Source organism: Nerophis lumbriciformis, linkage group LG05, assembly GCF_033978685.3.
Source record: "Nerophis lumbriciformis linkage group LG05, RoL_Nlum_v2.1, whole genome shotgun sequence".
NCBI lineage: Eukaryota > Metazoa > Chordata > Actinopteri > Syngnathiformes > Syngnathidae > Nerophis > Nerophis lumbriciformis.
The window spans coordinates 7,809,867-7,823,756 of record NC_084552.2 but is presented as its reverse complement, the minus strand read 5'-3'; the positions used below and the strand labels follow the sequence as shown (position 1 = coordinate 7,823,756).

At 36.3% G+C, this 13,890-nt stretch overlaps 1 protein-coding gene and 1 long non-coding RNA gene across 2 annotated transcripts in view; one reads left to right on the top strand and one right to left on the bottom strand.

The window, feature by feature from the left end:
- Positions 1–13,890, top strand: part of LOC133606910 (uncharacterized) — a 193,238-nt gene that overhangs the window by 89,013 nt on the left and 90,335 nt on the right. The gene's annotated exons all lie outside the window — the stretch shown is intronic.
- Positions 8,213–13,890, bottom strand: part of ntf3 (neurotrophin 3) — a 118,006-nt gene continuing 112,328 nt past the window's right edge. Inside the window, exon 2 of the mRNA XM_061961338.2 lies at positions 8,213–9,875. Within this exon, the coding sequence (XP_061817322.1) occupies positions 9,060–9,875 (816 nt within the window). The 3' untranslated portion in view covers positions 8,213–9,059. The remainder of the gene's footprint in view (positions 9,876–13,890) is intronic.

Here is a 13,890-nt window from a genome sequence, read left to right as displayed (position 1 = left end):
GGCAGAGCAGAAAGCTTGGTCTCTTTAAGTTCATATCCAACAATTGCAACAACGGCTTTTTACTGTCAATATCGGCAGCTGAGTTTCATTTTTTTGTTTTCTGCTAGTGGTGTGCCTCGGGATTTTGTCAGTTAAAAAAATGTGCCTTGGCTCAAAAAAGGTAGAACAACACTGCTGTATGATACTGATAAAGCATCATACTGTCCTAGTCACTTGTAAAATGATACAAGATTGTGTGTAAGGTGACTTCCTTTTCAAGAATATTGAAGTATTCTGTCTGCTGGTTTTGTTGTCGACAACAACTGGATGCCAACGGTCTGCAGCACTTTGCTGATCTTCTGCCGCCTGGTGCCTCTCAGGAGGAGAAACTACAGGCCTGTCCCGCCTCTCCAAACCATGCCAACAATGGCCTTGTTGGAGGCGTGCACATCTGGATGTTTAGTGTTCATTCTCTCTGTCAACTGGTAAAGACATTTTTTTCCTGTTAGCTGTCAGTACGTTGATTGTAGTGAACATGATAAAAGTCACTTGATGAGCTGCACTTTGTGGAACAATCCCTCCGCGAGCCAGGACCACGTAGGTTCTTCACAGTCCACCAAGTCACACTGTGCATTAAATACTTAGCCTCAGTGAGTCTGGAGCTCCTGGGTCCCACCGTCCATCCCTTCTGGGTGCCCGTCTTGGTTGGGGCCTGCTGGGTCTCGTCCCCGCGGCTATTGTGGTAGCTTGGTGCTGTGAGGTCTTCCCAGGTGCTGCGAGTCGGCCAGCTGCTGGTGTAGTGACCTTGTGTGTCAGCTAGGGGTGTACCTACTCAGTGGCCTAGTGGTTAGAGTGTCCGCCCTGAGATCGGTAGGTTGTGAGTTCAAATCCCGGCCGAGTCATACCAAAGACTATAAAAATGGGACCCATTACCTCCCTGCTTGGCACTCAGCATCAAGGGTTGGAATTGGGGGTTAAATCACCAAAGTGATTCCCGGGCGCGGCCACCGCTGCTGCCCACTGCTCCCCTCACCTCCCAGGGGGTGATCAAGGGTGATGGGTCAAATGCAGAGAATAATCTCGCCACACCTAGTGTGTGTGTGACAATCATTGGTACTTTAACTTTAACTTTAACTTTAACTTTAACTATGGCGTCACATTAGTGCCAAAAATCCGAGCGCATAAAAACTGTTATCGCGCGCTGATTCTCCACTTCGTGCGCGCGCGCGACACCCTTTTGCGCGCGCGTGGTGCCTTTCTGTGCACGCGCGGTGCCTTTTTGCGCGCGCGCGACACCTTTCTGCGCGCTCTCTGTGTACTCCTGGCATCTCTCCTCGCGCTGTCATGTTTCTTTTTGGCACTTTGGGGGCGGGTATGCTTAGACGGCCCCTCCTTTCTGATTGGCTGTGAGCATTTTTCATATGACCAATCATTCTCCAGTGTAGCAACGTTGTAGCCATCTTACCTCGGACATCTAGCCTCAATCATTACATTGATGTCAATGGTACATGTACTAATTACATTACCATAACTTGCTCGATTTTCGACCAATTTACAAACGGTTTGCCTTGTTACAAATCTTATTACATGTAGATATGACATAGGATGCTGTACCTGTTGAAATTACCTCTTTCGCTTTTAAAAAAAAATGACTTAATTGTGCAACATAGTTGTGGAGGGTCAGTGTTAGTCAGTTCTCTGATTATTTTAAACTGTTTCAGAATACATTATTAAAAGCTATTTTTAACATTTTAAAATGTATGTTATTGCTGGTGGACCAGTTCTGGCTGAAAGATGTGATTATGGTGTTTGTTGTCTTATTATTTATTTGGGTCACATTTTGTATTACCCTGTATTGTGTTTATGTGGTATGAAATAACCTTCATCAGCGCGCGACATTTTTTTATCCACTTCTTCCTCCGTAAATCTTGAAACATATTGACGATGACCCGCCCTGCTACTTCTGATTGGCTCTGAGCATTTTTCAGCATTTTTCGCCTGACCAATCAGAAAGGAGGGGCCGTCTAAGCATACCCGCCCCCAAAGTGCCAAAAAGAAACATGACAGCGCGAGGAGAGATGCCAGGAGTACACAAAGAGCGCGCAGAAAGGCACCGCGCGCGCACGAAGTGGAGAATCAGCGCGGGATAACAGTTTTTATGCGCTCGGATTTTTGGCACTAATGTGACGCCATATGTAACGCTACACAAAAATGTTGGTTCGGTACGTACCTCGGTTTAGACGTCACGGTTCGGTTCATTTTCGGTACAGTAAGAAAAGAACAAAATATACATTTTTTGGTTATTTATTTACCAAATTTGCAAAATCTTCCACCAAAAATATTTTCCTTAGTGTAATATTTGATGTGAAGTAATGGGAACCTTGGATAGGTCAATAATTCATAATAGCATTGATTTTGATTCAATATTATGTTTTGAGCAATGACAGTTTGAAAGAAAAAAAAACAGCTTTGTTTTATTAGTCAACATTGCAACTTTTTCTAAATAACATTTAACCTTTAAGATGGATGTGCTGTGGGCCTTTAAAACATTAGCTGTGGGCCGCAAATGGCCTCCGGGGCACACTTTTGACACCCCTGCTATAGATAATAAAACATTAAATGTGATAAATCTATGGATAAAAAGCAGAGCCTTCTCTCTCTCTCTCTGTCTCTGCCCCTCCCTCACCAATGCTGCTTTTTGTTTTGTTTTTAACCCCTTCTTAACCCTGAACGTACATTGAAAATACACGCAACCCTAACTCAAAATGCCGGACATTTGAGGCATTTAAGAAACTCCGCCCTGACAGCTCCGCAAAAGAAGACATGTCCGGTGAAAAGAGGACGTATGGTCAGTCTATCCTAGCCCGTTAGATGCTAGCATTCCGTGTGTTGTGCCTTGGTGTGCATTGTTTACACAACCAGCGTTACGCTACTTAATATGTTCGTGTGGAAACTCGTTCGGTACACCTCCGAACCGAACCGAAACCCCCGTAACGAAACGGTTCAATACAAATACACGTACCGTTACACCCCTAGTGTCAGCGTGTCTGTGATCTTCTTTTAACTCTTTTTTGTGAATGTTGTGTAATTTCTATGTGTAAACATTTGTAGTTTATTGTATCAATGTATGTACTAAATATATTTTATCCATGTAAAATACACAATGGATGTTATACTTTTGTCATGTTAATGTTGGTGTATATTGTCAGTCTTACAAACCTAAATGAAGGAAGAAGTGTAAAGAAATAAAATCGAGGAAGGAAAATAATTCAAAAGAAGGAACATCAATCCTCAACAGAACTTCTGGAGCTTCTGTTTTGTCATGCTTTTAACTGTCTAGCTCAGGGGTGGACAAACTACGTCACTAAAGGTGATCAACAACACTGCTGCCCTTAAAAGAGAATGTAAGTGTTTAAGACCATGTTTGTGTTTCTTGGATATTGTTGAAAATAGATGTATTTATTAGGATTAAATTAGCCCGTGTTTGAGAAGCCTACTCTTAGTTCCACCAGGTATGCTTTGAAATGCATCATGTGCTCGCCCGGCCCCTCAGTCAAATTTCAAAAGCCAATGTGGCCTTTCAGCTAAAAAGTTTGCCCACCCTTAGTCTATCTGCACACGCTGGACACGAGTAGCCAGGGCAGAATGATGAATTTATTGACAGTGTGAAAGTCAATGTGTTTACTTTGTAATGAAGTAAACCGTCTCAAAGGAATATAACCTGCATAGGCACTTTCTCACCAAACATCCACATTTTGAGGGCTGGCCCCTGGGCTCTTGAAACTGAGGCCCTCTTCATGATGTAGTTGAATAGCCCTCATTTACATCTTGTGACCTAAATATTAGCCAAGTAAGGGGTTTCCCCTGGATATGTGTGGCTGTGTGGGTAGTCACCATGACATCATTGCATAAATTACTCTGATGACTGGAACCTAATGTTACTACACTACATCATGTATATATCACATGTTATTATGAATGTTACTACATGACATATATACTTACATCATGTATATATTACATGTTATTATGAATGTTACTACATGACATATATACTTACATCATGTATATATCACATGTTATCATGAATGTTACTACATGACATATATACTTACATCATGTATATATTACATGTTATTATGAATGTTACTACATGACATATATACTTACATCATGTATATATCACATGTTATTATGAATGTTACTACATGACATATATACTTACATCATGTATATATCACATGTTATTATGAATGTTACTACATGACATATATACTTACATCATGTATATATCACATGTTATCATGAATGTTACTACATGACATATATACTTACATCATGTATATATCACATGTTATTATGAATGTTACTACATGACATATATACTTACATCATGTATATATTACATGTTATTATGAATGTTACTACATGACATATATACTTACATCATGTATATATTACATGTTATTATGAATGTTACTACATGACATATATACTTACATCATGTATATATTACATGTTATTATGAATGTTACTACATGACATATATACTTACATCATGTATATATTACATGTTATTATGAATGTTACTACATGACATATATACTTACATCATGTATATATTACATGTTATTATGAATGTTACTACATGACATATATACTTACATCATGTATATATTACATGTTATTATGAATGTTACTACATGACATATATACTTACATCATGTATATATTACATGTTATTATGAATGTTACTACATGACATATATACTTACATCATGTATATATTACATGTTATTATGAATGTTACTACATGACATATATACTTACATCATGTATATATTACATGTTATTATGAATGTTACTACATGACATATATACTTACATCATGTATATATTACATGTTATTATGAATGTTACTACATGACATATATACTTACAGTGTGTATATATTACATGTTATTATGAATGTTACTACACTACATATATACTTACATCATGTATATATTACATGTTATTATGAATGTTACTACATGACATATATACTTACATCATGTGTATATTACATGCTATTATGAATGTTACTACATGACATATATACTTACATCATGTATATATTACATGTTATTATGAATGTTACTACATGACATATATACTTACATCATGTATATATTACATGTTATTATGAATGTTACTACATGACATATATACTTACATCATGTATATATTACATGTTATTATGAATGTTACTACATGACATATATACTTACAGTGTGTATATATTACATGTTATTATGAATGTTACTACACTACATATATACTTACATCATGTATATATTACATGTTATTATGAATGTTACTACATGACATATATACTTACATCATGTGTATATTACATGCTATTATGAGTGTTACTACATGACATATATACTTACATCATGTATATATTACATGTTATTATGAATGTTACTACATGACATATATACTTACATCATGTATATATTACATGTTATTATGAATGTTACTACATGACATATATACTTACATCATGTGTATATTACATGTTATTATGAATGTTACTACATGACATATATACTTACATCATGTATATATTACATGTTATTATGAATGTTACTACATGACATATATACTTACATCATGTATATATTACATGTTATTATGAATGTTACTACATGACATATATACTTACAGTGTGTATATATTACATGTTATTATGAATGTTACTACACTACATATATACTTACATCATGTATATATTACATGTTATTATGAATGTTACTACATGACATATATACTTACATCATGTGTATATTACATGCTATTATGAGTGTTACTACATGACATATATACTTACATCATGTATATATTACATGTTATTATGAATGTTACTACATGACATATATACTTACATCATGTATATATTACATGTTATTATGAATGTTACTACATGACATATATACTTACATCATGTATATATTACATGTTATTATGAATGTTACTACATGACATATATACTTACATCATGTATATATTACATGTTATTATGAATGTTACTACATGACATATATACTTACATCATGTATATATTACATGTTATTATGAATGTTACTACATGACATATATACTTACATCATGTATATATTACATGTTATTATGAATGTTACTACATGACATATATACTTACATCATGTATATATTACATGTTATAATGAATGTTACTACATGACATATACACTACATCATGTATATATCACATGTTATTATGAATGTTACTACATGACATATATACTTACATCATGTGTATATTAATTGTTATTATGAATGTTACTACATGACATATATACTTACATCATGTATATATTACATGTTATTATGAATGTTACTACATGACATATATACTTACATCATGTATATATTACATGTTATTATGAATGTTACTACACTACATATATACTTACATCATGTATATATTACATGTTATTATGAATGTTACTACATGACATATATACTTACATCATGTATATATTACATGTTATTATGAATGTTACTACATGACATATATACTTACATCATGTATACATTACATGTTATTATAAATGTTACTACATGACATATATACTTACATCATGTATATATTACATGTTATTATGAATGTTACTACATGACATATATACTTACATCATGTATATATTACATGTTATTATGAATGTTACTACATGACATATACTTACATCATGTATATATTACATGTTATTATGAATGTTACTACATGACATATATACTTACATCATGTATATATTACATGTTATTATGAATGTTACTGCATGACATATATACTTACATCATATATATATTACATGTTATTATGAATGTTACTACATGACATATATACTTACATCATGTATATATTACATGTTATTATGAATGTTACTACATGACATATACTTACATCATGTATATATTACATGTTATTATGAATGTTACTACATGACATATATACTTACATCATGTATATATTACATGTTATTATGAATGTTACTACATGACATATATACTTACATCATGTATATATTACATGTTATTATGAATGTTACTACATGACATATATACTTACATCATGTATACATTACATGTTATTATAAATGTTACTACATGACATATATACTTACATCATGTATATATTACATGTTATTATGAATGTTACTACATGACATATATACTTACATCATGTATACATTACATGTTATTATGAATGTTACTACATGACATATATACTTACATCATGTATATATTACATGTTATTATGAATGTTACTACATGACATATATACTTACATCATGTATATATTACATGTTATTATGAATGTTACTACATGACATATATACTTACATCATGTATATATTACATGTTATTATGAATGTTACTACATGACATATATACGTACAGTGTGTATATATTACATGTTATTATGAATGTTACTACACTACATATATACTTACATCATGTATATATTACATGTTATTATGAATGTTACTACATGACATATATACTTACATCATGTGTATATTACATGTTATTATGAATGTTACTACATGACATATATACTTACATCATGTATATATTACATGTTATTATTAATGTTACTACATGACATATATACTTACATCATGTATATATTACATGTTATTATGAATGTTACTACATGACATATATACTTACATCATGTGTGTATTACATGTTATTATGAATGTTACTACATGACATATATACTTACATCATGTATATATTACATGTTATTATGAATGTTACTACATGACATATATACTTACATCATGTATATATTACATGTTATTATGAATGTTACTACACTACATATATACTTACATCATGTATATATTACATGTTATTATGAATGTTACTACATTACATATATACTTACAGTGTGTATATAAAACATTGATGAAAGGTTTTGGATGTTTTTTTATAGGCGCAATAAAGCGTATCCTATTAGAGCGTATATGTTAGCTGACATTTGCTAGCCTTTATTTACAAGTTAGAATGCATAAAAAAGGAAAAACATTTGTTTTTGTCTCACCTAAGGATTGTGAATGACAGACAGAATGTAAAGGAAAAAGTGCAGTTCCTTTTAATGGATTTTCTGCATCAACAACAAGTTCAGATTCATTAAGAATGATTCAAGACACATCTTTTCCTATTAAAAGCATTAAATGAAATGCATGAAACTTTTTATTTTTATTTTTGCTTGCAAACCAAATGGGTTTTAAAGGAACTGGTGGTGACAAAATGGAATACAGTACATGCTCACACCAGTCTGTGGAAATATACCAATATACAGTATCATGTCTTGGCCTGTGGAATATTCCAAACATTGCATTTTTTCATTCATCATTTCAGTAAAAGGAATATATTGCTCATGATATCAGTTTAGGAAAAATGTGTGGATGGGAGAAAAAGGAATACATAGTGGAAATTGGCCAATTTTGGTATTATGCTGTAACTTTGTGTGTGTGCGCATGCGTGTGTGTGTGTGTGTGTGTGTGTGTGTGTGTGTGTGTGTGTGTGTGTGTGTGTGTGTGTGTGTGTGTGTGTGTGTGTGTGTGTGTGTGTGTGTGTGTGTGTGTGTGTGTGTGTGTGTGTGTGTGTATGTGTGTAAATGAGGTCCCTGTGCAGCCACACTGGTCAAGGCACATAATAAGTGTCAGGGTGAAGCACCTTTGCAGCCCAGTCCAGCTTTGTAGCCTCCGAATATTTATATTTGTAGATGTTTTGTTGTTCCTTTGGAAGCAGACTTCCTTCAATAAATAACACAAATATATTCATACATATATATTTAGACAAGCATGTATGAACTACATGCATATCTTATAATTTAAATAATTTATATGTACAGTTCCCCTTCACACAAGTTCTGACCCTGGTATTCTTCAGTTAGAGGTGTCATGTCATACCACCACCAACCACCAGGGGCTGTGGACTGCCAATAGAATCCGCCGCAGGAGTTCCAGGTGGGCGAGGTTCCCGAGGGGTTGTTTAGTTTTTTACGTCCTGTGACGTTTCCTGGACAGTGCGCACACACAGGAAGTATTTATGCGTATCCACCTCCAGCCTGTTCTATTGTTCAAGTCCTGCGTTAGCGCCCTGACGTGAGCCTGCTTGGTTTTGCAGACCGAGTTCCAGTTCTTGTCGTCGATGCCCCTGCAGCGTCCCTTCTCGCACAGACACCTGGTCTCGTAAAAGTACTGATTGATATTTTGCGTGGCGCTGGTTTTGATTTTGCCCAAAACTTTGACGGTGTTCCCGTCCAAGTCCACCGCTTCAGTTTTGTTGGTCACCCACGTGCTCTGGCTGTCGCACACGGAATATTCCCCGCGGTAGCTCCTGTGCTCGGTGTAGCGCTTCTTCCGGGTCTTATTCCCCGATGATTGGCCCTGCGGTCCGCCGTTCACGAAGTCATCCGCCATGTACAGCGGCGGCGGCTGCAGGGGTGGTCTGTCGCTCAGAAGCACTCGAGGCGAATTGAAGCGCTTGTGTTGCCTCAGAAGGTCCGTGTTCAACATCATCACGCCGCGGACCTCCGGCCCCCGCCGCTCCTCCGTGGGCGTATTGGTGACGAGAAGAGAGTCCTGGGTCTCTGAGTCTCGGCTTTTCCCCTGCTGGCTCTGGTTACCCCGATTCTTGCCCCTGGTCAGGTCAGCCTGGAGCAGCTGGATGATGAGGGAGTTTAAAGGGTCAGGACCAGGCTGCTGCTGTTGCCCCTGGCGACTGTTGTCCATGTTGGTTGCCTGGATACCATAGAGGTACACGAGGACCATCACGTAGAGCAGGATGGACATCACAAGGTTCACCTGTAAGATCTGCAAAGACAGAAAGAGTCAGTTTATGTCCGCTCTTGTCAGAGGTGCTAGTTTTACTTCCCAGCAGGGGTGTAACGGTACACAAAAATTTGGGTTCGGTACCTCGGTTTAGAGGTCACGGTTCGGTTCATTTTTGGTACAGCAAGAAAACAACAAAATATACATTTTGTGGTTAGTTATATACCAAATTTGTAAACAATGGCTTTATCCTTTTAACATTGGGAACACTATAATAATTCTACCCACGTTAATCAACATTAAACTGCCTCAAGTTGTTGCTCAGATTAAATAAAATGACAAAACTTTTCTTCTACATATAAAAAGTGCAACATTAAACAGTTTCAAGTCAACTCATCATGCTTAATTTATTACAGCATCTTTTATTATGTAAATGTTATATTTCTATCAACATGTGATAGCAGGGACCCTGCCATTCAAAACTAGGCTGCTGCATTACTAATGATTCATGTAACTATAGCTGAAAAAATAGTACAATAGCAATAGGAGAGACTATTCATCCCTGAACACCATGGAGTTCATGTAGACTTAATGATGCACTTACATTATTATATCAACTATCAGAGACAGAAACTCTTCATTTAACATAATGTCCTTTTTTGCTGCTTCAACACAGCTCATTCAACACAGAAAAAGGTCAAGTGAAATAACAGACAGACAGGGCTTTGCTGTCCGTAACACACACACACACACCGCAAAATGAGCTAACGTTACGCTAAAAGCGAATTAGCCTTCACCTCAAGCCAGGACTGCGAGCGAGCTGAGCTGCAGTTTATATTTCTAGAAGGTCAACGGGCTCATAGTGATGTTACTAGTAGTTGACTGGGAGGTGTTTATTATCATTTGGGGAGAGTCCGCAGCCTGATGATTACCTGCTAAACACTAAGCACTGACTACTGAATACGCACTGCTGATTGGCTGTTACCGCTCTGTGTGTAACCAATCAGATGGTTGTGTGGGTGGGACAATGCTGGGTGCTGTGTAGAGGACTGACAGAGACAGAGGCAGAAGGAAGCGGAGGCGGCTACTTAATATGTTCGTGTGGAAACTCGTTAGGTACACCTCCGAACCGAACCGAAATCCCCGTACCGAAACGGTTCAATACAAATACACGTACCGTTACACCCCTACTTCCCAGAGGTGTTGTCCTTAAAGAACTCCACTGAAGAATGGTGTTCTGAACACAATGGATGTCACAATAGTCTTCTAAAGGGCTGCAATCAGCTATCTGTATTTTTTTGTTCCAGTCGACCGATGTCACTGTGACACGCTGTCATGTTCAGTTCCGCTGGCGCTGCTACATTAAGATCAGCTTTGAATAATGACAAATAAGGAAGCAACACCACACTAACGTTTGTAACATTTCCTCCTCAATAAAAGTGTCAGCTTGTTGTGAAGGCACTTTACTCACCACGAGTCGCCACCGCGTTTTATCAACCGTCGTCCTAGCGATCCATCAATCCACAGGCCAATATTAATCCACTCATGAAAAATGAAGGTATTATAATAATCCATAAAGTTGCTATGAAGCAAGATAGCATCCACTGTGACAGTCTGATGTCACTCCATTGTGCTGTCAAACACATCTTAAATGCAGTCCAGTTCTGTCTGGACTATGGAGCATTACACTTGCTCACAGAGTCTTTTCATTGATACAATACACACACGCACATACACACACACACACTCAATATGGTTTCCGGTCCATCAATCAAATACGTCCGTGTGCAACATAAACACAAATAATTCCCATTGTTACACAATGCACAGCCACATAACATGCTCATTGATTGTATTGATTGATATGATATTTGATACATCATCAAAAGGTCTGTTTTGAGATGCATGTCATACATAAACAACAACACAACAGATGACGTGTGTTGTGTGTGTATGATTGTTTGTACATTGATGTTACATCCATGATGTCGTTCACAACAACACAACAGATGACATGTGTTGTGTGTGTATGATTGTGTGCACATTGATGCTACATCCATGATGTCGTTCACAACAACACAACAGATGACTTGTGTTGTGTGTGTATGATTGTTTGTACATTGATGTTACATCCATGATGTCGTTCACAACAACACAACGGATGAGATGTGTTGTGTGTGTATGATTGTTTGTACATTGATGTTACATCCATGATGTCGTTCACAACAACACAACGGATGAGATGTGTTGTGTGTGTATGATTGTTTGTACATTGATGTTACATCCATGATGTCGTTCACAACAACACAACAGATGACTTGTGTTGTGTGTGTATGATTGTTTGTACATTGATGTTACATCCATGATGTCGTTCACAACAACACAACAGATGACATGTGTTGTGTGTGTATGATTGTTTGTACATTGATGTTACATCCATGATGTCGTTCACAACAACACAACAGATGACATGTGTTGTGTGTGTGTATGATTGTTTGTACATTGATGTTACATCCATGATGTCGTTCACAACAACACAACAGATGACATGTGTTGTGTGTGTGTATGATTGTTTGTACATTGATGTTACATCCATGATGTCGTTCACAACAACACAACGGATGACATGTGTTGTGTGTGTGTATGATTGTTTGTACATTGATGTTACATCCATGATGTCGTTCACAACAACACAACAGATGACATGTGTTGTGTGTGTATGATTGTTTGTACATTGATGTTACATCCATGATGTCGTTCACAACAACACAACAGATGACTTGTGTTGTGTGTGTATGATTGTTTGTACATTGATGTTACATCCATGATGTCGTTCACAACAACACAACAGATGACATGTGTTGAGTGTGTATGATTGTTTGTACATTGATGTTACATCCATGATGTCGTTCACAACAACACAACAGATGACATGTGTTGTGTGTGTATGATTGTTTGTACATTGATGTTACATCCATGATGTCGTTCACAACAACACAACGGATGACATGTGTTGTGTGTGTATGATTGTTTGTACATTGATGTTACATCCATGATGTCGTTCACAACAACACAACAGATGACATGTGTTGTGTGTGTGTGTATGATTGTTTGTACATTGATGTTACATCCATGATGTCGTTCACAACAACACAACAGATGACATGTGTTGTGTGTGTATGATTGTTTGTACATTGATGTTACATCCATGATGTCATTCACAACAACACAACAGATGACTTGTGTTGTGTGTGTATGATTGTTTGTACATTGATGTTACATCCATGATGTCGTTCACAACAACACAACAGATGACATGTGTTGTGTGTGTATGATTGTTTGTACATTGATGTTACATCCATGATGTCGTTCACAACAACACAACAGATGACATGTGTTGTGTGTGTGTATGATTGTTTGTACATTGATATTACATCCATGATGTCGTTCACAACAACACAACAGATGACATGTGTTGTGTGTGTGTATGATTGTTTGTACATTGATGTTACATCCATGATGTCGTTCACAACAACACAACAGATGACATGTGTTGTGTGTGTGTATGATTGTTTGTACATTGATGTTACATCCATGATGTCGTTCACAACAACACAACAGATGACATGTGTTGTGTGTGTATGATTTTTTTTTTTTTTTTTTTTTTTGTGTGTGTCCTGTCCAGCTTCTCAGGCAAATCATATAGTTGATGTAGATGCCCATGTCGGCTGTTCAGATTTACTTTACAAAAGAGAAGTGTAGGATACTTCTCTTGTTGCCTTATTTGTATTTGACTTTATTAAATGTATTTATATTATCATTTAGTGCAGCCGGGCCGGAGCAGGAGGGGATAGAAAGAGAAAAAAAAAGAAGACAGAGGGGGAAATTGTGGGGACAAGAGGGGGATTAGACAGAGAGACAAAAACAACAACAGCAAACAACAACAACAACAACAACAACAATAGAGCAACATCAGCAAATATGACATGTACAAATATGATGGTAAAAGTAATAGCAAATAAGCAGTTAGCGAAAAATAAAAAATAATACAGAAATG